At 49.3% G+C, this 24,936-nt stretch overlaps 2 protein-coding genes across 7 annotated transcripts in view; one reads left to right on the top strand and one right to left on the bottom strand.

Annotated features, from left to right (window-relative positions):
- The window catches only part of LOC308581204 (zinc finger protein 174-like), a 65,354-nt gene that overhangs the window by 1,484 nt on the left and 38,934 nt on the right, over positions 1–24,936 (top strand). For 2 of the 6 annotated variants that reach the window (XM_081183733.1, XM_081183730.1), the window contains exons 2-3: positions 2,285–2,420; positions 3,611–3,702. In XM_081183733.1, coding sequence (XP_081039859.1) covers positions 2,285–2,338 — 54 coding nt within the window. In that variant the 3' untranslated portion in view covers positions 2,339–2,420; positions 3,611–3,702. Of the gene's footprint in view, positions 1–2,284; positions 2,421–3,610; positions 3,703–3,919; positions 4,404–8,649; positions 8,705–24,936 lie in introns of those variants that run through there. The other 4 variants (XM_081183732.1, XM_081183731.1, XM_081183735.1 and 1 more) reach the window with 4 other exon arrangements.
- Positions 8,826–22,954, bottom strand: LOC308581234 (zinc finger protein RFP-like). Its single transcript, XM_081183764.1, has 8 exons — positions 22,213–22,954; positions 20,075–20,170; positions 19,096–19,326; positions 18,064–18,086; positions 15,857–15,966; positions 12,299–12,331; positions 10,996–11,025; positions 8,826–9,611 (listed from the first exon to the last, which is right to left on the bottom strand). The coding sequence occupies exons 1-8, from the start codon at positions 22,636–22,638 to the stop codon at positions 9,094–9,096; spliced, it is 1,467 nt and encodes a 488-aa protein (XP_081039890.1). The 5' UTR covers positions 22,639–22,954; the 3' UTR covers positions 8,826–9,093.

Here is a 24,936-nt window from a genome sequence, read left to right as displayed (position 1 = left end):
GCAGGACTTGGGTTGCAGGGGATTCACCATTAACTGTGTAAAGCAGCAAAGAGGGAGAGAAGGAGCAAAGCAGGAGAGGAAAGGAGCTGCTTACACTGCTGTAAGTGGCTGCTGTCCGGTTGGCTCCTTTAAAGCAACAGTGCTCTTTCCCTCCCCCCTCAGATCTCCGAAAAGCTCCTTCTCCACCCACCCCATGCGAGCTCCTTTTCCCCTTAGACCCCTCTCCTTCATCATTAGCAGCATCCTTCTCCACCCACCCCACGCGAGCTCCTTTTCCCCTTAGACCCCTCTCCTGCATTATTAGCCACATCCTTCTCCACCCACCCCACACGTGTTCCTTCTCCCTTTAATACTTTTCCTTCCCTCCCCACTTAAAATGTGGTTACAAAGCACAGATCCACATGGATCCTCAGGATTTTTGCACTGGGTCACCCCAAGTTCACCATCAGATCATATAGCATATGCATGGCTACAGCCTGCACCAAAACACACACACACACACACTGTTTCATGGGGCTGCAATGGCGCAAAAACGTGGTTACAAAGGATAGATCCACATGGATCCTCAGGATTTTTGCATTGGGCTACCCCAAACTCACCGTCAGATCACGTCTGTGGCCACAGCATGAACCACAAAAATCATACATCCACTGTTTCGTTTAGAATATTTTTTTCTTGTTTTCCTCCTCTAAAAACTACGTGCGTGTTATGGTCAGGTGCGTGTTATAGAGCGAAAAATACGGTAAGCGAAAGGCTGCTCCGAAGCCTGGCGGCGGGAGGAGGTCTCTCCGCCCCACTGCCAGCCTTCGGAAGGCTCCTCCGAAGCCTGGCGGTGGGGTGGAGAGACCTCCTCCCGCCGCCAGCCTTCGTAAGGCTGCTCCGAAGGCTGGCGGTGGGGCAGAGAGACCTCCTCCCGCCGCCAGGCTTCTCTCCGCCCCACTGCCAGCCTTCGGAAGGCTGCTCTGAAGCCTGGCGGTGGGGCGGAGAGACCTTCTCCCCGCGCCAGCCTTCGGATGGCTGTCCTGAAGACTTGTGGTGGGAGCAGTGGCGTAGCGTGGGGGGTGCAGGGGGGGCCTGCCGACCTGGCGCAACATCTGGGGGGGGGCGAAAGAGACTCGAGTGCTAAAATCCACGGGTTAGGGGGCGCAAATTACTTGCCTTGCCCCGGGTGCTGAGAACCCACGCTACGCCACTGGTGCTGAGAGTAGTTAAGAAACAGCCTTTATCCCCTTCGCAGAGCTACAATTCCCAGAGTTCCCTGGAAAGAGGGTTTGATTATTAATCCACTCTGAGAGTTGTAGCTTTAGGAGGGGAAAAGTTTAAAGTGGCATAAAGGTAAAGGTAAAGGGACCCCTGACAATTAGGTCCAGTCGTGGCCGACTCTGGGGTTGCAGCGCTCATCTCGCTTTACTGGCCGAGGGAGCCGGCGCACAGCTTCCGGGTCATGTGGCCAGCATGATTAAGCCGCTTCTGGCGAACCAGAGCAGCGCACGGAAACGCCGTTTACCTTCCCGCCGGAGCGGTACCTATTTATCTACTTGCACTTTGAGGTGCTTTCGAACTGCTAGGTTGGCAGGAGCAGGGACCGAGCAATGGGAGCTCACCCCATCGCGGGGATTTGAACTGCCAACCTTCTGATCGGCAAGCCCTAGGTTCTGTGGTTTAACCCACAGCGCCACCCGCGTCCCTTTAAAGTGGCATAAGAGGGCTTTAAAAGGAAAGTGCGGATTTGATCCGAAATCGTTTTTATTTGGTTTTGCAAATATAAATTTATAACAAATGCACATCCGTATATAGAGATTTCTCTGAATCTCAAGACTTTCCACCATCCCTTCCATGGGTCTTATTGTCAACATTTTCAATTGCATATTATTCCATAATCTAATTTTTGTATCTGTCCATATTGTCCAAAGTGTTTGTTACGTTACAAGCGATATTAAAATCCTGCTAATGTTTTCATCTGCTTACAGTGGTCTCCTAAATAAATTATATCCCCCCCCCCATTATTTCTTGAAGTTTTTGTCTTCTTGGTTCCTGAGCTTTCCGGTGAGTTTTGCCATTTCAGCATAGTCCAAAGTGCGGATTTGATCCAATACAGATGCTGACTGGGATACGATGGGTCTGTGTGGTACCTGCAGGGTTGACTTGGGGTATGTCTGCTTCCACAGACTCAGGAGTCTGCTTCTCAGTAGACTGGTGTAGGATCATAATGTTGCTGCTAGAGCTCAACCCTCCTAAGGCCTGTCCCTGCCATCTCAAAAGCGACACCATGTTGCTATTTCAGGTGTCAGCACCATTTCAGGACCAGGCATCAGTGAACATCTCCACGGTGGATTGACAGGCTGCATCAGACACTGACCAGAGGCTGCTGGCCACAGAGATCAAGCAGGAAAGAGATGAAGAAGAAGCTGGTTTGCTGGGTAAGTCTTGTGTCTGGATTCTACATTTCCTAACCAACTCTCTGTAAAAAGGTAGAGGGCCCCCTGACCATTAGGTTGTGGCTGACTCTGGGGTTGCGGCGTTCATCTCGCTTTATTGGCCCAGGGAGCCGGCGTACAGCTTCCAGGTCATGTGGGCGGCATGATTTAGCCGCTTCTGGCGAACCAGAGCAGCGCACGGAAACGCTGTTTACCTTCCCACCGGAGCGGTACCTATTTATCTACTTGCACTTTGACGTGCTTTCAAACTGCTAGGTTGGCAGGAGCAGGGACCGAGCAACGGGAGCTCACCCCGTCACGGGGATTCAAACCGCCGACCTTCTGATCGGCAAGTCCTAGGCTCTGTGGTTTAACCCACAGCGCCACCAACTCTCTGTACCTCTCAGGTCTAATCCTCCTCAGCAGTAGGCCTGGACGATGTATCGATACATCGCCCAGGCCCGGCAGAAGGGGCAGACCGCAATGGCGGCTTCACTCAGCAATATATCGCAGATGAAATCATAGCCGCTCTTGACACCCTCCAGCTTAGGAGTGGTGTTTCACCAGCGATATATCACTGAGTGAATCCACCATCCCACTCTGCAAGCTGACGGCGAGCTGGGGACTCCCTTAAAGTGCTCCCGCCCCCCAGCTGAGGGACCCCTGATGCTTCTCCGGCTTGCTTGCAGCGCTGGGTGAAACTGCCTCAGTGATTTCACCCCGGCGCCTCGCAGCACTGTGGTAGGAAGCAGGGTTTTGAACATTGCTATGTATCTGTTCAGGGAGTTCAGGGGCAGTGAAACTGGTGAAATTCTCCCGACTTCCTATCTCTCCCACTGAAGGAATTTCTGCCTGCAGGTGTGTTATGTACTGAGTTGAATAGGATCCAAACTGCAGCAGTCTGATTGGTCCTAGAACAATAGGATTCAGAATGCAGCAGTCTGATTGGTCCAAGAACAATGCAGCAGTATGATTGGTTGGCAGGAACCACCCAATCATGCTCCAGATATAAGTGAATCCACAACCTGATTGGCTTACAGTAGAATTCCAGAATTAACCAATCATGTGCAGCCCATTGTGTAAATAATGTATATAAAGCAGATACTTTGAGGGGACTTTCATTCATTCCTCCTCACCACTATGAGCTGAATAAAGAGCATGAAATCACTTTGCGACTCTGAGTATATTTCAAGGTGAGAGCAAGAGGCCTGATGGCTCTGGTCTGTTACAGCAGAGCTGAGGGAGTGAGCTCTGCTTCTCAGCTTGCCCACTCCTGGGAGGGCAGGTGAGCATTGGAGTCACAGATTCTCTGATTCAACAAGCAGGCAAAAGGAGATGTCCAGAGCTCAGACAGTTCTGTGGTGTTCTCTGTCCCTTTGAGAGATTTCCCACAAGGTCTTTTAACGGGTGGAAGGGGAGTATTCATTTCCTCTCTTTTTAGTTTTGTGTTTTTCTAGACCGGAAAATTAGTTGGTTTTGGGGGGATGTTCTCGTCTCTCCAGCAGGTGAAGGATGGACGAGTGTTGACATCGAAGGGAATCGCTCCCTTCAAGATCCTTATGAGAGCTCCTCAATGAGAGGATGAGAAGAAAAGGACAATGTTTCCTGGAATTCCGAGTGCGAAATGCTCTGTAGGGTCAGCACAGACTGGAGCATCCATAGCAAAGCCGCTCAGAGGAGAGAGAGGATGGATCCATTCCTGGGGCAGGTGGTGAGAAGCACCTAAGGAAAACTGCTGCCCACCAGAGAACCCACCCTGTTAAGAGACAAAGGACACACAGCACCAGCGTACCCTCCAACATTTCTCTGACAAAAAGAGGGACACCCCAGGGAAAAGCGGAACATTCTGGGATCAAATCCAAAACTGGGACGGCTTCAGTAAATCCAGGTCTGTCCCTGGAAAATATGGACACTGGGAGGATCCATAAGACTCCACTGTTGCTTCTTGCACAAGAGGGCCCCTTCAGATGGCAATAGAGCAATATAATAATAATAATAATAATAATAATAATAATAATAATAATAATAAAATAAATTATTTATATCCCGCCCTCCCCAGCTGAAGCCGGGCTCAGGGCGGCTAACAACAATAAAATAGTGCAACATTCTAAAAACATTCCATTGTACAAATTAATTAAAATCAAATTGATGGCAACCAATTAAGCAAAATTCTGTGCAGGTTGCCAGAGGAGGGAGTCAGGCTGCGCCCTGACCAAAGGCCTGGTGGAACAGCTCTGTCTTGCAGGCCCTGCGGAAAGATGTCAAGTCCCGCAGGGCCCTAGTCTCTTGTGACAGAGCATTCCACCAGATTGGAGCCGCAGCCGAAAAAGCCCTGGCTCTAGTTGAGGCCAGCCTAACCTCTTTGTGGCCTGCGACCTTCAGGATGTTTTTATTTGAAGACCGTAAGTTCCTCTGTGGGACATACCAGGAGAGGCGGTCCCGTAGGTACAAGGGTCCTAAGCCGTATAGGGCTTTAAAGGTTAAAACCAGCACCTTAAACCTGATCCTGTACTCCACCGGGAGCCAGTGCAGCTGGTATAGCACCAGGTAAATGTGATCTCGCAGCGAGGACCCCGTAAGGAGTCGCGCCGCGGCATTCTGCACCCGCTGGAATTTCTGGGTCAGTCTCAAGGGCAGCCCCACGTAGAGCGAGTTACAATAATCCAGTCTGGAGGTGACCGTCACGTGGATCACAGTGGCTAGGTCAGGGCGAGAGAGATAAGGACCCAACTGCTTGCCGGAGATGAAAAAATGCCGCCTTTGTTATAGCTGTAATCTGCGCCTCAATGGAGAGGGAGCTATCGAAGATTACACCCAAACTCATAATGGATGGTGCTGGCACTAATTGCACCCCCGCAAGAGATGGGAGTTGCCCCCTCAATCCCATATCATCCCGTCCCAGCCAGAGGACCTCTGTCTTCGAAGGATTTAACTTCAACCGGCTCCCACGTAACCATCCAGCCACAGCTTCCAAACATCTGATTGGTGTTAGAGCCACGCTAAAGCCCCAATGGTGGGAGAATCTCCGACCATCTGTGCAACTTAAGAGAACACCAGAAAACGAAGCCTTGTGATTTGAGCAGAGAGAAAATGGAGAAAAGAATGCAAACTGCTTGCTCCACTGGGCGAGAGAAGCAGCTCCCAGTTGCTTAGCATGTTAAGAAATTAAATTTGGAGTGTGACTTGGAGGATAAAGCTCCCCACTTATTCTTATTCTTGCAATGAATTAGCCCTTTACCGCCAGGTTACAACCATTAAAGACAGTAATTAAAAGAAATTTAAAACAACTGTCACCAAAATAAGGCGGGGTCCCATGGACTGCAAGAAGATCAAACCCTCCATTCTGAAGGAAATCAGCCCCGAGAGCTCACTGGAAGGACAGATCCTGAAGCTGAGGCTCCAGTACTTTGACCACGTCATGAGAAGAGAAGACTCCCTGGAAAAGACCCTGATGCTGGGAAAGATGGAGGGCACAAGGAGAAGGGGACGACAGAGGACGAGATGGCTGGACAGTGTTCTCGAAGCTACCAGCATGAGTTTGACCAAACTGCGGGAGGCAGTGGAAGACAGGAGTGCCTGGCGTGCTCTGGTCCATGGGGTCACGAAGAGTTGGAGACGACTAAACAGCAACAACAATATGCGCAAGCAGGTAAATGCATAACTTTTCAACCGGCCCTCCTTGACAGCAGAGAGGGGGGAGACAACTATATGCCTAGAAACCTGGGCTTGGGGAGAGCTGGGTTCAAGTCCCTTTCTAGCTTTAGGGATTCAGAGTCCCCTGGACCAGTTGCTCTTCCTGATACCAGTCATCCTCACAGAGCTGTTTTGGGGAGAAAAAGTGGGGTGAGGGGGGAATAAGCCATTTCACTAGCACTAGAGACCCAGGTTGCTAGCACCTGCTCACAACACCTTGCCACAATTTAAGCTGCGTTTCCAACAGTCATAGCAGTTTGTGTCTCTTCTCCACCCATCACTACGGTTTGAAAACTTGCTGGTTGCAGCAATGCTTGATTTAGTGTGAATGTGCTTCTCAAACCACTTTCTTTGAACATAAGGATCTGTTTGTGGTAAAATAAGAATGCAGTTTCACAGATCAATGAAAAACAAGCTAAAATAGGTGACATAAAAGGAAAGGGGAATAGGGAGGGAGGAGGAAAGGAAGAAGCTCAGGTACTAGTTCTTCAAGTTATAATGACCATTTGGGGTAGAAACAGTGATGGAGTGACTGTTACCAGGTGACAGTTGCAGAAGAGCCCAAGACAGCTCTGAGCCGCAGCGATAGAATAACCCTTATTTGTTTCTCTCTCTCTCTCTGCTCTGCAACCTCATGCAATATTGGCATTTGATCAGTTCTATGTAAGCCTATTCCCAGCATGGCCTGCTTTAAAAAGGGTTCAGTCTAAGCCCTGATGTTTCATCCGTTGTGTCTTTTTAAGTCATACTGTGTTGTGCGCCTTCAAACAGCATTCTTGAACATGTTTATTGCTCACATTGTTTTTCTGCATTCTGACTGCCAATGCAAGAGAAATGTGTTAGGGACACAGCCAACATTTGTGTGTGTGTGAGTGTGTTTTTTGGGGGGCATTGTCCATTCTAGGCAAAGTGGCCACTCCAGTCAGCTTCTCCCTGGTGTTCCCAATGTGGCCTTTGGCCCCTCCCATTTGTAATGAGGGCTGCTTTTTGGACCAAGGATGGTGTGGAAGGGGCTGCGTGGTGTTGCCTGTCAGCAGTGGGGGTGGGCATCGGGCCAGACCCCCAACTCAAGGTGCCCGGTGACGAGGGCAGTATTGACGAGGGCCTGCTCGTCACAAAATAAATCAGTCTCACACCAGGATGCTTTTTTGTAAAGGGTCTAACAGCTTCAGGAGAGAGAGAGAAAAAAGGCCTCTCTGGAGCTGCAGCCCAGCATTTTTATTAAGAACAGTACAACAGTGTATCAACCATTATGCAAGACAAACACCAAATATGGGGATCACCCCATTATCAAGCCATACAATAAGAACCAATCACCTTCCTTGCATGAGGCGATCACGCGCTCATCATGCCTAACACAGCCTGCAGTATCAAAAGGTCAAACTATAGTAAATTTCCATCCTGGCATCCATCTTGTCATGTAGGTACAAACAACCATTTTCCTACAGCCCGGGGCAAGGGGTGCATGCCACCGCCAAGGAGCAGGGGAAGGTGCTGGAGGGGACCGAGGGATAAAACCAAGCCGAAGGTGGAGGGGATTAGGGCTTATCTGCTCCCCTCGCCAATAATATTTTTATTCAAGTTGGCGCCCATGCTTGTAAAGATTGGTTTGCTGAAGGCTGCAGGTGGGGCAAGGCTGCTTTTGCTCTCTGGTCCTCCTTGCAGGTTTTCCACAGGCGTCTGGGTGGCCCCTCTTGGGCGCTGGACCAAATGGGACACTTTTGTGTCTTTCCACGTGGTGAATGGAGGCTCCCAGGGAACTTATGATGACACACAAATGAGGCCAACATCATGTAGGGGATGGAGGAAGGGGAGGTGGCGCTCAGGCAGGTGGGGGGGGGGGAAGGTGTATTTATTTCATCATGTGCCACCACCCTGTGGGAAATGCAGGGAAAGGAGAGCAGGCTGCACCGGTCAGTAGTCAGTGGCCCTGATAGTGGAGCCAGAGTGAGTCCTGCCTGATCTTTGAGAGGGGTCAATTCCACAGGCATGTGTTGTTCCAGCTGTTAGTATCCCAGGAGAGAAATCAGATGCACCTGGTGCTGAAATGACGCTCCTTGGGGGAGCACTGTGTATTTGGAGTGGGGCTCAGGAACACAGGGAAGGTGCCCTGCATAATGTATGGGGCAGCACAGGCCATGGGGCCCCTTCTGGAAGCTGCCAGACTGCAACTCTCATCCTCTCTGTCGCCTGGCCATGCTGGATGGGTCAGAGGGGAGTTGGAGTCCAGCATTATCCAGAGGACACCCCATTTGATGCCCCCGATAGACAGAATCCAGCCTGTAAATAAGGAACGTTAATGCATCCACTCAAAACACATTTAACTGAGCAGAAGCCCCACTCAATGCAATGAGGTTTACTTCTGGCAATGTGTGGAGATGGTGAGGCTGTATTTGCAGAGGGCATTTGAAGATGATGCCCTGTTCAATTTTTTTTATTTTTCTTCCCGTCTGAGGCCTCTAGAGCAAGAAGCTATCCTGCGTGACATGGGTTCATTTTATACTCCTCTATTAATCCAACAATGCATGCATTTTCACAGCTGCATAAGGTCTTGTGGGGAGAGGAAGGTTTCCTAGAATTACAGAGTTGAGGGTCCTCTAGTCCCACCCCCTGCAGTGCAGGAAACATTTGCCCAACGTGGGGCTCAGACCCACAACCCTGGGATCAAGAGTATCATCCTCTGCCAAATCAGACACCTCAAATGGAAAACAAGACTGAAGGTGAGAAAATTTATTAGGACTCCTAAAGTGTGACTGTGTCTCTAAGAAGCTGCAGAGGGAATTCTGGGAAAAGGAAGGAAAATGCAAAGCAAGAGCAACCCATCTTTGTTTTGTTATTTCTGCTGATTTTGACTGGAATGAATCCTCTCAAAGGGCCCTTGGAAAACTGCCCAACCTGCTCTTGGCGGGTAAATGGTTTTTATGACAGTCACTCTGGTCTGGAGAGAAACTCCTGCTGGGCCTGAGAGGCAGATTTAGTCCCCTCAGGAGATACTGAGGTGGGTTTCATATCCTCCCAGATCAAAGAAAGGGAGGAGGGTCTCTCCAGAGAACGAGGCTCCTGAGAACGTGTAGAGTTCAGCTCCTGAGTCAGCGTCAGAAAAAGACACACGTCCCCCTTCATACTCCAGAGTCACCTGGATCCTCCTGGGCTCCTCACTCAGGGACAGAAGAGAGTAATCAGGGGATGTCCAGGCCAAGTACTCCCCTCCCCACTTCCCCACAGCCCAGATCCCTTCCTCAGGACTGAAGTCGAAATAGCCCTTTCTCTCCACAGACTTCCTGGCAACCCCCAGAGTCCAATATTCCCCACTTCCCACAGTGACTTCCCAGAAATGTCTGCCTTCTGTGAATCCCTCACGTCCCAACACACAAGGCCGGTAACTGAATCTCTCAGGATTGTTGGGCAGGGCTTGAGGTTTGTCTCCCCTTCTCACGCTTTTCCGATCCTCGGACAGGATGAGCCTGGGATGGGCTGTGTCTGGATCCAGAGTGACATTTGCTGTTGGGGAGAAGATGAGGGAAAGAGAAGAATATGCAGAGTCAGCTGAGAGACAGAAATGGGCATCCTGATAAATAAAAAACACCCCCAAACACCAGATTCCCTTTCAGATTTCTTTGCATCGCATGCTAGACTGAGACTCCTCCTTGCAGATTCTCATCAGAATAAATATCTTCCTTGATGGTTTTTAAATCAGTTTCCCTCACTTTCTTATATCCGATGTGTATTGTGCCTGCCCTCCTCTCAAACCAGGCATTTTCTAAGGGGAAAAACCAAGCAGGAAACCTTTTACTCATCTCTTCTGTGTTATCTAAGGAGAAAGAGAGGAGAATTGGAGGAGGCAGGAGAGGGGATTGGCCTTTGGGGAGCTCTGGGTTGGGCTGGGATATGAGGACCCCCCCGTAATAATAATAATAATTTTATATTTGCATACTGCCCTTCATCCATAGGTCTCACGGTGGTTCACAGCATAAAAATACAACATAAAACCACATATAAGCCTCCCCTCACTTTCGCGGGGGTCATGTTCTGGGCCTCGTGCCTACAAGTGAAAATTGTGTTAAATGGGGAGCCTGTTTATTCCTGCTCTCCATCTCTCTCACCCACTTGGCCTGTCTTTGCCTTCCTCCCCACCATCTTGGAAGTCTGGGGAAAATAAAAGGCAAGTAGCACAGCAATTTTACAAAGGAGAGCTTATTCCATGCTTCTCTTTTGGATGTCATATATAACATAAGACTAGTTCCATGGAGGGAAGAGGGAATAACTCAAAAAGTTACCAGTTAGGAGCTTAGACAGTCATGACAGGCAAGTGTGGGGTTGCCCTACATATGGACTTTCCTTAAGGGCAGGGGGGTGTTAACTCTTGCCCTCCCAGACTCCTCCAAGATCTTGTAGCTGAGCCAGCGTCCTTTTAGTTCAGCCACAAGAGAAGGGTTTTATACAGGATGTGGCTAGCTTAAGATGCTGCTCTGTTGCGATTCTCTGCTCTAGGCTAGCTTAGCTGGGTGCCTTAGATCTGAGTCTAATGCACTAGAAATTTTTTCACGGGTTACTGTAAACCAAACCAAGCAACTTGAGACATTTTGCCAAATTTTAAAAATCCGCCCAGGGGAGAAATTTTAATCATGAAAATAGAGGACCTGTCTGAGAAAAAGCTCACATGGAAAAGCAACCCAACTCTCTCTAGGCAGGAATGAAACTCTTCCCTCTTTTAGCTGATCCTTCTGGGCAGTTTCTCCCTCCCCCCTTCTGCACCTTCAAGTCCACCCTCTCTGCCTTTGTGCTACAAACAGCAGGGCCAGAGTCAAGCTGTACAGAAGAGACTCTTGACCCCCATGAAACACTAGTCCCGTCCTGAGAATTGGGGTCTCCATGTGAAATTTACCTCTCTGAAGATTTCTGAATGACTGAACATCTGAGGAAGCAAAAAGACAGGCTTAACAGGCTACAATGCAGTAGCTAAAAAATAAATCTTTTTTTACAAATCATCACCATAACATAGCCTCTGTTGTTTCCTTATTTCAAGCAAAAGGTGAAATCATGCAAAGAAGACAACTGTAGGACTAAGTAGTGATGTTAATTATTCTCCAAAATATAATTCTTGAGAATGTAATATCACTAGGCCTAAGGAATTAAAACAACTAACGAGTTTAGTTGCAATTCCTGCATTGCAGGGGGCTGGACTAGATAATCCTTGGGATCCTTTCAGACTCTGCCATTCCATGATTTCATGGGAAAATCATAAATGGTAAACCATACTAGAAAATGGTGGAATACAATCATTCAAAATCCACAAATGAAATGGGGGTCTGAACTGGATGGATGAAGAAAGGTTTAACATCTGCCCCAAGTAAACTGGTGGGGAAAAGCTGTTGAAACTGGAATTTCCAAGTATGCTGACAAACCAAATTGCACAGGAAAAATCGGCAGAGCTTTGCACTGTACTTCCAAGGGTCTCTTGCAATGGGAAGTCTTCTCTCATGGAATGGGGCTGATCTCCTAAGAACTGGGGGAACTCTGAGGAGATTGGCATGGCTGAAGCACGAGAAACGGCTGGTGAGGTTGAAACTGAGGAAGAGGCGGCTCTGGCCTTGGCTCTGCTGCTGGGAGACCAGCCTGGCAGGAGGTGGAGGAGGGACTGGGTGCTTGCGGGTGCCCTTCTTAACACACTTCACGAGGGAGAAATCCAAGCAAATCTAGAGAAGCCCCAAAATATCATCCTCAGATTGTGTGGAGGGAAAACAAAATGCAAGGGATATTCCTTATACATGAGAACTGGACAAGATGGATATTTAACTGACCCTGCAGGATTCTCCTTAAGGGCATTTGTAAGATATTGTAAGGCTCTGAGGCTTTTTCCTACCACAAAGCAGTATATACATTTTATGAAAGAAAGCAAAATCTATAAAATTAAACAAAAAACCAGGATAATTGTCTATAGGCAGGAATGGAACTCAGACTGGTGGGCAGGTTCTTCGCAGGGACAAGCTCTGCCCCCAATCCAAGGCTTCAACCTCCCTCCCAGTTCATTAATGGGGCAGACAAAGAACCCAAACGCCAGTAGAGGACTGTTTCCCTGAGTGACGCCATTGATGGGAGTCCCAAAGTCTGCAGAACAGACTGCTCAAAACCCATGAAATATCAGTCCCCATCCCTCCTGTCAAATTGTTCCTCCCCTGGAAATTTACCTTTCTGAATCGGTTTTCTGTATAACAGAGCATCTGAGGAAGCAAAAAGATATAAAGTGTAAGGGCAACACTCTTCCACCAGAAATAAATCTCCATGCAAAAGTAACACTTCATAACGTGGCATCCTTAAATTCAAGCACAATTATTAAATATTAATTAAATTGTACAAAAAAATAATTAAAAACAAGAAAATCATAGGAAGAATCTATGAAAATAACTAAAGATTTAAAACTCAGCAATCAAAGCAAGCTTACAAATAAGAGAATAAAAGTATTCAGCATGAATCCTGCTGGTCTCTGAACTTTGTCCCTAAATTGGGCTCTACACTGGAGGACTGGAGGGGAGGCAGAGCAATTGGAATCCCGTAAAAGGAGGCAGAGGGGAGATGGAGGCAGCCTTAACATCTTCCCCAAGTAAAGTGGTGGGGGAAATCATTAAAGCCAAAATTGTGAAACATAAGGAGAAGTGAAGTTTGATGAGGAAGGATTGGCAGAGCTCTCAGGCAAAAGAAAGTCCTCCCTCACAAACCTTCTACAAATCTTTAAGGTTGTTAATGTTGTGACGTGGGGTTTGTGATTTCTCTTGACATAATATGCTGGAGACAGTTCTCTAGTAACACTTCTTTATTAAAGCAAACAAGACTGAGGCCTGAGGAGGGGAGAGCTACATTTACAGGGACAGGGACTAGCTAGAAAGGATACATTTTGGAGGGAACAATATCAGGCAATCACAGTCCTGCCTTTTGGAGGAAACCAATAAGACAGAGGATCCAAATACAGCAGCTTAAATGAACCAATAGTAGCTGTACCCTCTGAAACCAAAAGGCAGTTACTTTACCCTAATGCAAATACAGACAATAATAATACAGATATAAGATCCTTTGACTCAATACACAACACCCCTCCCCCCCTAGTGAGCACAGCAGACGTAATCTCTCAGGTACTGTGGGGTCCTACAACTTCTACTTGATCTCCTGACAACGGGTGTTGCCGGTTCTGGATTGGGTGTTACCTGTGGTAGAGGGGCTGCTCTAGGGGTTTCGTCAGGAACAGATGGAGTCCCAGACATCTCAGGGTCCCCTATCTGTACCTCGTCATCATGAGGACTAGCAGACCTTGGTTCATTTGCTGAAGCCCCTGGTGACTGCACCTCTGGGCCATTTTCACTCTGGTCTTGCAGCTCTGCGTCGTTAGCCAGGGATGAATTATCTGGCTCCTCCCTGCTGAGCGCCCGGCGCCTCAGCTGATCTATATGTCTCTTCCAAACTTGCCCATTTTCCAAGGTCACGTAATAGGACACAGGTCCACTAGCCCGGGTGACCACACCAGCCACCCACCGCGAACCTCGTGAATAGTTCCTCACCCAGACCAGATCTTCAGGGGCGAGATACCTTGTTGTGTCAGTCTCAGCCTGGGGGGTTGCTCTTGAATTACGGTTTGGCATTTTATCCGGGTGGACATAATCCAGCACCGTTACCAGTCTTCTACCCAAAAGCAGCTCAGCTGGCGACTTGCCCGTTGCAGTACACTGCGTCGCATGCTGCAAAAATAACATTCGCGCGATGCGAGCTGACCAGTTACCCTCCATTAAGCGCGCAATGGATTCTTTGGCTGTTCTTACCATGCGCTCAGCCTGCCCATTGGAGGATGGGTGAAAGGGCGCGGATGTGACCCCTCTTATGAAGTTATCAGCCAAGAATGCCCTGAATTCTTGGGATACAAAAGCTGCCCCATTATCTGATACAATGGTCTCAGGTAACCCGTGGGTTGCAAACAGCTGCCTCAACACCTTGATTACGGCAGCTGATGCCATGCTAGGGACGATCGCCACTTCTAACCATTTGGAATATGCATCGACGATAACCAAAAAGACCTTCCCCTGGAATGGCCCAGCAAAATCTAAGTGCAGCCGGCTCCAGGGAGATCTGGACTGCTCCCACCCGTGGACTGGTGCTCTGGCCACTTCTGGCCGCACCTCTTGGCATGCCTTGCATGTTCGTACCCATTTTTCTATGTTCTGGTCCATTCCAGGCCACCACGCATAACATCGGGCTAGCGACTTCATCCTGACCATTCCCGGGTGTCCCATGTGAAGCGTCTCAAGAACTCGTGCTGCCTTGTCGTATAAGGCCTGAATTTGCCTTCATGCGGACCACCTGGCCACCCCCTCCCCACCCAAGTGAGCACACGGGAGAGAACAGCATCTTTCCTCGTTTTCTCAGCTATATCAGTAGCCATTACAGGAGCCCCCAGAAGTGTTTCCAGCATCATTATGTGCTCCGCTGGAGCAGGATCCTCATTGCTCCCGCCAGGAAGGGGCAATCGACTCAGCGCATCAGCGTGGCACAACCGTTTCCCCGGCACATGGGTCAAGGTGTACTGGAACCCGTTCAGGAATATAGACCAACGCAACATTCTGGGGGAGAGAATTTGTGGCGTTTGTTTGTTCGGGTTGAACAGCCCTAACAGTGGTTTGTGGTCCGTTTCAATGGAGAAATGGCGACCGTACACATAATCATGGAACTTTTTGATTCCTGCCACAATTGCAAGCGCCTCTTTGTCAATTTGAGCATAGTTGCGCTCCGTGGGCGACAACGTACGGGAATAGAAAGAGATGGGCTTTTCCGACCCATCCGGTTCCCTATGACTCAGCACTGCCCCCAGGCCGTATTGAGAGGCATCACATGCCAGGACCAGCGGCTTTGACTCATCATAATGAGCAAGGACGCTCCTGCTACTCAGCATTCCTCGCAAGGAGTCAAAGGCCTTCTGCTGCCCCTGCCCCCATCGCCACACATTCTTTTTCTGCAACAGCCTATGTAATGGTTCAGCTACCGAAGCTTTCTGGGGTAAGAACGAATGATAAAAGTTAATAAGTCCCAGGAATGACTGCAACTCCGTCTTGTTCTGTGGTCGTGGTGCCTCGATGATGGCCTTAATCTTAGCATCTGTGGGGTGGATGCCTGATACAGACAATAATAATACAGATATAAGATCCTTTGACTCAATACACAACAGTTAACAAGCATAATTGTGCCCTTTGGGGCTCATGTGCTCTTGCTTCCTCTCCCAATGGGGGAACTCTCAGGAGATCTTGAAGGCCGAAGACCTAGATATGGCAGCTGCAGGGGGACCTCTGAGGAGGAGATGGCTCAGGCCTTGGCTCCACGGCTGAGAAACAAGCCTGAGCAGGAGGCAGAGGGGGAACTGGGGGCTTCTTAATGCCCTTTGACTCCATTCAGAGCAGGAGAACCTCCAAAAGGACAAACTCAGATTGTGCAGACAGGGAACCACAAGGAAAAGGAGGTTTCGTATAACTGTAAACAGATGCACATGGGAGGAAAAAATCCTGACTTTGCTCTACACTCTGGTTCAGGCTTTCTTTCCCAGCATCACAATAAACATGGGCCATTCTGGAGAACAGGAAATGAAGGCTGGAGCACCAAGAAGGAAGGTATCCTGGGGTTACTCAATTCCATGCAATAAGAGCCTGGCATGTTCAGTTCTGAAGAAGAAACAGAATTCCCAGGGTGAAATCCTGGCAGCCAGTTTTCAATACCTTTTAATTGTTTAATTGCATCCTCCACAAAATCACAGGATTCCAAGATCCTGTTCCTCAGTTCTGGAGGGAAAGCCAGTGGCTTCTCTGGACTCTCTCTTTTCTCATACCTGGTGAAAAGAAAAACAGTGAATGGCCCCATTGTGGCCCCGTCTCCCTGATTATTGCAGGAGATCTCAATAACATGAACAAAGTGGAAGTTTATTTCCCAAAAGGTTTATTTCTACCACAGATGAGACCTCAGTCCAAAACCCCTGAGGACAGCTGTCAGTGGCTTCGTAAGGATGCTAAACAGAACAAGGGACAAGATGTAACCCCAAGCGACACCACCGGAGGGCCCCCATGGCTTCCAATGATGCTGCTCCCTAACAACTTTCTGGGAAGGTGCCAGGACTTAAGAACGTCATCAGTATGCTGATGACACCCAACTCTATCTGTTGATGGATGGATGGTAGACCAACACAGCTACCTATCTGTAACTGTTGATGGATGGCCATCCTGACTCGGCCCCAGACACACTGACCAGATGTCTGGAAGCTGTGGCTGGATGGTTACGTGGGAGCCGGTTGAAGTTAAATCCTTTGAAGACAGAGGTCCTCTGGCTGGGGCGGGACGATATGGGATCGAGGGGGAAACTCCCATCTCTTGCGGGGGTGCAATTAGTGCCAGCACCGTCCGTTAAGAGTTTGGGTGTAATCTTCGATACCTCCCTCTCTATGGAGGCGCAGATTACAGCTATAACAAAGGCGGCATTTTTTCATCTCCGCCAAGCTAAGCAGTTGGCCCCTTATCTCTCTCGCCCTGACCTAGCCACTGTGATCCATGCGACGGTCACCTCCAGACTGGATTATTGTAACTCGCTCTACGTGGGGCTGCCCTTGAGACTGACCCAGAAACTCCAGCGGGTGCAGAATGCCGCGGCGAGACTCCTTATGGGGTCTTTGCTGCGAGATCACATTCATCCGGTACTATACCAGCTGCACTGGCTCCCGGTGGAGTACAGGATCAGGTTTAAGGTGCTGGTTTTAACCTTTAAAGCCCTATACGGCCTAGGACCCTCGTACCTACGGGACCGCCTCTCCTGGTATGCCCCACAGAGAAACCTACGGTCTGCAAATAATAACATCCTCAAGGTCCCAGGCCTCAGAGAGGTTAGGCTGGCCTCAACTAGAGCCAGGGCTTTCTCGGCTGCGGCTCCAATCTGGTGGAACGCTCTGTCACAAGAGACCAGGGCCCTGCGGGACCAGACATCTGTCTGCAAGCCCTGCAAGACAGAGTTGTTCCACCAGGCCTTTGGTCAGGGCCCAGCCTGACTCCCTCCTCTGGCAACCTGCACAGAATTTTGCTTAATTGGTTGCCATCAATTTGATTTTAATTAATTTTATAATGAAATATTTTTAAATTGTGTGACTATTTGACTGTTTGATTATTTGATTGTTGTTAGCCGCCCTGAGCCCGGCTTCGGCTGGGGAGGGCGGGATATAAATAAAATTTATTATTATTAAATTTATGATTATTAACGAGACCCCTGAGGTGGAATGCCTGCACTCCCTCCCTCCCTGAGCTTCTCCAGAGGATGTGAGTGATGTCCAAAACTGCCCAGTGGTCAAGGAGAGCAACCTCCACCCTCCCTTCACCCCCTCTCTCACCCAGGAAGGGCACAACTCCATGCCCAATTGGACTCTCCCTCCAGAGGCATCAAACAACCTGACTTTCACCCCCCACTCAAGACCACCTTCAGCCTCTCACGCTGGAAACGCTCCCAAGAAAAAGAACCCACCTATTGTAGACCAACAGACTGTCCCTCCCTTAGTGCCTCAAAGGGGCTGAGTTACCAGAGTTGAGGGGCTTCTAGTTGGAAATTGAAATATGTCCTAAGCTCTTCCCAAGCATCTTTGGCACTTTCTCTTCTAGATGTTTGAAATTACCACAAAGTCCATGAACAGAAAGTGCAAGAGAAAGAAAAGAGCCCCCATCCCTTTGTGAAGGGATGTGGGGAGGGAGGGAAGAGGCAGTTGACCTTGATCCTTGGAGGGAGAATTGGGGGGCTACAAGTTCAGAAGAGGGGCCTCTACTTTTACCTGTGAGGTGCTGCAGGGAGTGAGTCCTCCAGTCTCCCCCCTGCAGCCCCTGGAGGGCCATGTCTGAGGTTCTTGCATCTCAGCTTCAAAGAGTGATGCTAATGGAAATGAGCCAGATCCACTTACCTCTGCAAGGTCCTTCTCACATCCTAGAGGGGAAAAGAGAAGGGGATTCACTGCACACCACAGGCCACACTAGGAAGACCCCCTCAGACCCTGCCCCTCGGATGTCAGTCTGCCTGGCACATGCCAAGGTTTAGGGTAGGGATGGCGGAATCAGCCAGTTTGGGTTTCTCACAGCTTTTATTTTTCCAATCTGAAATTATGAATTGTTTCAATTTCAAGTTCTCCACATTTCCATTTTTTAATAACCTTAATCCAGTTTGCATTGTGCTATTCAGACAAACGTAAGCCTAAAGGATAATCCTGCCACGGCACTGTCCCTGTCCCCAAATTTCAAATGCTATTTTCCACCTGGAAATTAAAAAAGCACCTGCAGCATAAAATGCCTCCCAAGGGGTAAAAAAACAGCTCAGTGTTTCTTTGGGGTCACCCACACTTCTGCTCTTCCTGTGCCCAGAAAGGTTTGCGCTGCCACTTTCCCTCAGGAAAAACCTGCTCCTTAGTGTAACATCAAAGCAAACGTCAACCCAGAGAAAACCTGGTTGATGTTTACTCTAAATCAGCAGTAAAAATAGGGTTTTCCTGGAGGAAAGGAGTGGGACAAGCAGCAGTCTGGATGAGTCCCTCTGTCTTGCTCTTTGCTCACTGTGACTGAGCACCATTTTGGGCCGATCTGTCTCCATGGGGAAGGGGATCAACCCAGAAATCATGGAGGGAACGGGAAGAGAAGCTTGGTCAAGAGACCGGCTCATGTCGGAAGGAGGCCTGAACGCATCCTAGATGAAGCCCCCACAGCTGAAAGGCGTTCGGAGACAAAGCATCAGCAAAGGGCAGAAGATCATCTCCCGTTCCATCAAGAACACAGACGAATCTCTAGTCTGCATTCAGGTGAGTTAAGCATCCCAGGTCTCTTGGGTCTTCCTGTCCATTGCAAACCTGACTAGAGGCTCCATCATCTCAGCCCCTGCACTCCTTGCATACATGAAAGGGGCAGCCTTTTCCTGGAGCCTTGGGCTGTTCCTGCCACCATCTTACCTGCAGGAGTACACTCGCTGGCTGCTGACGCTTCTCCTCCATCTCCTGGATGATCCTCTCAAGAGAGGAGAGTTTCCTGGAGAGTCTGGACAGCTGCTCATCCCTTCTCCCTGCAATCTCCTTCTCCACCTCTTCCACATGAGTCAGCAGACGTTTTTCTTGTTCTTCCAGGAACTGGCGCAGTTCTCTGAACTTCTCCACGGCCTTCAGCCTCTCCGTTTCTGTTAATTTCTGCAAGAAAAGAGGAGGTCTGAGTGTGGAAGGTGATCAGCCTTCAAAACATCAGGAAGAGAATTGTGAGAATTCCACAGGGAGGACACTTCTGATTTTTCAGAGACATGAAACCAACCTCCAGTTACTAAAGAAGTAAACCTTTATTTTGAGGGGAGGCCCTCTCCATTGCTGTTTCTGTTGATTTCTATTTTGCAGAGGGCTACAGCCTAAAGGAAGGAGCATTTTTCCCCTAGCCATGGATATGTGGGATGTAAAAATGTACATATAGAAAGACAACTCTTTAGTAATATTGATGGTAAATCAGGATTTGAATTGAACGACTTCCACCCTCTCAGCTCACAAGTCCTCAGGCTTCTCCTTCACTGCTATTCATATAATAAACAACAATGGAAAATAAACTCAAATTAGCTGCATTCAAAAGTGAATTTACCTAATTTGCTATTGCTGAAAAAGTATGGAGACCAAAACAGAGCAATCCTTTGAAATTCACACCTGTAAATTGTTCAAGGTTGACCCAGCCAGGTAATGTTCACAAAAAATGGATTTATGAGGGTAAAGTACATATAAAAATATTTATACAAGGAACATCTGATTCATTTTCAGAATAATAAATGAATAAACAGACTGATATGGAAAAAGGAGAAATGGGGAGAAGCTGAAATGGGCAGATTTCCCCATCCCTCCTCAGTCCTGACTCGACTCTTCAAGTGCTTGTTCCCTCCCTAGTAACAAGAGTGGCACTTACAAGGAGGTCTTTGCATTCCTTGTCCAGGGCTGCTTGATAGGCCAGAATTTCCTCTCTCTCTTTCCTCAGAATCTCCAGGTGGTGAAGGATCTCTCCCTGAAAAGAAAAAGGAAAAACTCATGTTTGAAAGAGACGCACAGAGAGATGAATATTACACTGGCTTCTTGGGCTCGGTGGCCTTGCTATAATAGCATAGTAGTTTACTGGAGTCTAGCGGTTTTCAACCTTTTTGGGTGCATGACTCCCTCGACCAACTACCTTTTTTCTGCAGCACCCCTGTCAGGATCCGAGTTAGGTCCCCCCTTGCTTACGGAGCTTGCAGCCCCTCACCCTCTCAAACACCCTCCCTTGTGGAGATAGAGAGGTTTGATTGAGACACAGAGACAGATGAATATTATACAGGTTTCTTGGGCCCGGTGGCCTTGCTATAATAGCAAGGTAGTTTACTGGAGGAAATAAGAGTCTAGAGGTTTTCAACCTTTTTGGGTGCATGACTCCCTCGTCCAACTACCTTCTTTCTGTGGTGTCCCTGTGGGGATCAGGATCCCAGTTGGGTCCCCCCCTTCCTTGCAGCCCCTCACGCTTTCTCTAACACCCTCCCTTGTGGAGGGCTCTCTCAGCCTCCTCTCCCCTCTCCTTAGGAGTCCTTCTCTTGGTCTCTGAGCCCCAAAAGAGAGGTGCCTCCTCACGCTGCCCCACAGGGGCCTGGGACTTGTCTGTCCCTTCCCACCAGCAAGGGCCCCTCGCCAGTTTCCTTGCTTCCTCCGAGGCCGCCTCAGCTCCTGGCAGCCCACACCCCCTGGTCAGCCCCAGAGACACCATTCGCCAGGGGAGCTTGTAGCCAGGGATGCTGCAACAAAGAGCTGGAGGACAGAGGCCAGTGTTGCCCCCCTGAGCATCATTCAAGGCCCCCCAGGTGCCACAGCACACTGGCTGAAAAGCACGGCAGAACTGGGGTGGGAAAGTTTTCTAGCGCAACAAACTAGTCTGGAGAAGAGCAAAGGCAGCCCAAGAGGCTAGAGAGACAGGGACAGAGCAGCGCTTCTCAAAACTTCACCCATTCCAAGCCCCTCTTCTGCAAGCCTAGGGCTTTTCCACCCTTCCTCTTGGCCCCACTGCTCTGCCACTTAACTGGGTCAGATGGCAATTGTGGTTTTCTGCTACTTGTCAGTTCTTTTCTCTGCAGTAGCCAGAGCCCACGTGTGCTTGGACCACCAGGGGAGATTTAAGAGCTTCTTCCATTTCTGGGCCAAAGAAGTTCTTCCTGGGCCAGAATCCATCCCACAAGTTCAAAGGGGCAGCTTCATTTCGTTATTATTTCTAATACGTGGCATTATTGACATTGCATGGCACAGGAGCATTTTTGCACCACTGTAGTAGAAGAAGTGAATTATTTTAAAATGGATTAAAAGGCATTTTATAAAGTTTCTTCTGAAGCAGAATGAGAATCTTATCTTTTTTTATATAATAGAACAGGTCCAATTCTGAGTTGTCATGGCAAAGTCATCTTCCCCCCTTGTCTTTGCAGATGCTACTCTGGAACCACCGAGTCCTTTGCCATTTGGGATGGGAGGAGATCCTCAGCAGACACCCCTCCCCCACTGAAAGCTCATTGCACAGGCCCCACAGCACCCCCAGAATAAGCCTGCTCCTCACTAGTAGGTGCTTCCACTCCACCCCCACTCCTAAATCTGCGTCAGACAGATACTTGCGGGGCAGGGATCCTGCACTATGTGGTCAATTCCTGGCCACCAGTCCCCCCCCCCCAGCTGATCCCTTGCTGCTCTCTGCTTTGCAGGGCATTGAGGAAGCATCCTGCTAGCCAAAAGAGACTTGTAGTTAGTTGTGTACATGCAATTTACACTTGTAGTGTTCTTCATATATACAAAGCAACCTGCTGGGGGATGTGAATGAGGTTAACCCTTTCTCTCCCTCCCACAGTCCCAGTTCAAATATTTGAAGCTGCTGCGAGTATTTCAAGGGAAGATCCCTTTGTCCCCCTGGCAGAGAGAAAGACTTCAACTCCCTCCTCCCAGACCTCAGGCTTCCCCTTGGAAGAAGCAACCAATTCATGCCATGCCTACTTCGGACCTGAATCCACAGCTATTTCTCCCCCTCCAGATCCAGGGATCTCCTACCTTGTATTCCTCCAAAGCCTCTTCCAGAGGAATCACCTTGTGATTTTCATGTTCCTTTGACTTGTCACACACCACGCAGATGGGGGCTTCATGGACTTTGCAGAAGAGCTTCAGGGGCTCCTGGTGTTTCTCACAGACTCCTCCTTTCCCTCCTTCCTCCTTTCCCTCTTGAAGGCTGAGATTCTTGATTAATTCTACGAAGTTTGCCAGTTGCCGGTTGGGGATGAGGCTCCTTCTCTGGACTCTCTGTCTGCACTGAGGGCAGGAAGCCTCGGCCTCCGATTCCCCCCAGCACTGGATCAGGCAGGATCGGCAGAAGTTGTGCCCACACTCTGAGATGATCACTGGATCCTTAAAATATTCCAGGCAGATGGAGCAAGTGGCTTCATCGCAAAGATTCTGGACCGGACGCCAAGAAGCAGCCATGGCTCCCTCACGCCAAAGACCGGAGTTAAGTTTCACTTTCTCAGCGTTTAGTCAGTGGGTGTTTCCTTTCCTGGAAATGACTCAGGAACTCAGGAACCACGTGATTTGTTTATTTATTTTAAAATAAAGCATGTTCCCAGATCTTGGCAGTTGCTGAATGCTTTATTCTTCATTGCTTCCCATTCTTTTGATCACACACACAAACACACAGGTACCTAGCAACTTGTGGTATTCATACTGTAACATTTTCATTCAAAGGCTTCCTTGCCCTTTTTGAATTGGAGAACATCGGCTGCTGCCCTAAATGGAGGCGAGTTCTGATTGAGCAAGCGGGACTTGATTCCCTCAAGACAACTCCTTTAATTGCACATTATTCAAAATCCAATTGCAAATATCCTAGTTTAATGAGCGCAACGGAATTGATGAACTTGTCCCAGTGAGGCTAGCTTTCCCAAGTCTGCTGGCCATCCCCCCCACCCTGCCCCTTTCCCAGGGGGCAGCACCGCCCACTCTGGCAAGCAGAGCTTGAAACACGAGCGCCTGAAATTAACCCCAGAAACAACCTGCCAGCCAAGGCAGCTCTGTTAGGGCTTCTAGGAGTACCAGCCCATTACGGAACGGAGGGGGGGCACATAAGCCGCACACCACAGCCGTTCCCCGCCCCTCTCAGCTCACGGACACACGCACACGGGGGCATGAGACCATCAGCTCGCCGGCAAGGGGGGGGGGTCCCCTGTTCCTCTTCAATGTCACATAGAGCAGCACAGAAACCTCAACAATCCAGCGCTACCCTTCCTGCCCCTTTCTTTAAACCCGACAAGCCTAGGTGGGTGGACCAGACAACGGAACTCGATATTTGCATACCGCTGCGCCTGAGCCAATCAGCACGGGGTACATGGCACATCCACACTAGCACTGCCAAGCTACGCTCCCAGCCCCCTTGCTTGGCCGCTATTCCCCTCCCAAAACAGCTCAGCTCCTCCTTCAGCGCAGGCTGTGGCCTCAAACCCCACCACCCCCCAAGCTCACAGCAAGCCACGCAGCCGGGACAAACCTTGCCATCTTCGCAAGTCAGGAAACAACCATTACATTCGAACCACAAACGCCAAGCCCCTTGCCCATAAACTGGGAACCGAAAGGAAAAGACGCACAACTGTGGAAAAGCCTACGAAATCAAGGCTTGCATGGCTTTCAGTCCTTGAAACTTCATTACTCCTCTTTCCAAAGAGACTTCCTTTCCCCTCGGGCCCCGACACGATTCCTCACGACGCCAAATGGGGACTCACAGGCGGTTAAGTTGTGGTTGAACATATCAGACGACACAGCGATTCTTCAAACAGCTCTTGTTTATTCAGAGGCCAGAACAGAACTGAACTGAAGGGTACAGCCAGCCTGCTTATACAGAGCTCCACTACAGCGCAACAGGAACCACTTTCTGTAACTAGCCAATCACTGACTGTCACTTTCAATCCCTTATTTGCATATGTGGACCTGAGTGAAAACTATCTACAGTATCCCCCTGCTGGCCCAGGGTGAGAACTTCAGTACATAACACCGACAACAGAACGACGCTCCCAAGTCACCCCTGTTCCTTGCTTCCTCCTCAGGGACTGGAAATGGACAGAGATGGGCGGACTCACGTAAGTGGACACCTCACTTAGCGGCAGGCCTGGGGTGTTCCCTTGAGCAGGGCGAATGTAACAGACCAGCTAAGGACCAGAGCGCACCTGAGCACGTGCAGAGCGCATATGCCCCATCACTGAGCAACTTCCCAGCCCCGTTTAATTTGTCTCAACCGTTTCTGCACCGCTGGATTGCCATTGTCTCTAAGCAGTGCACAAAGTATTCCATACAATGAAAAAGAGTGGAAATTATAAAATAATGTCCTTTGAGGTGGGCTAGGCAGAGCCCGTGACTGGCTCAAGGTCACCAATGAGCTTCACGCCCGAGTTGGGATTTGAACCCTGGCCTCCCAGGTCCTGGTCCCACACTCTAACCACTACACCACACTGCCTCTCAGCAGCTGCTTATGGATGGGACTGGGGGATGCTATTTTACATGGCTTGGCATTATGAAATTGGGAGTGGGAGCGTGTGTGGGGTCTTGGGCATCCATCTTCAAATGGTGTTTTCCGGAACAGCAGAACCTGAGTGGGGGCTGTTTGGCTGTTTCAGGGCCCAGCGAGCGCCAAGGAGAAGGAGGGGCCTTTCGGCAAGGAGGAGGCATCCCTGACACAGCCAGGCCAGAGGACGATGCTCTGGCAAGTCAAAGAGGAGAACTGTGGCATTGTGGGCTCTC

This window comes from Podarcis bocagei, assembly GCF_964188305.1.
Source record: "Podarcis bocagei genome assembly, chromosome: 2".
NCBI lineage: Eukaryota > Metazoa > Chordata > Lepidosauria > Squamata > Lacertidae > Podarcis > Podarcis bocagei.
This window is presented reverse-complemented; position numbering and strand designations above follow the sequence as displayed.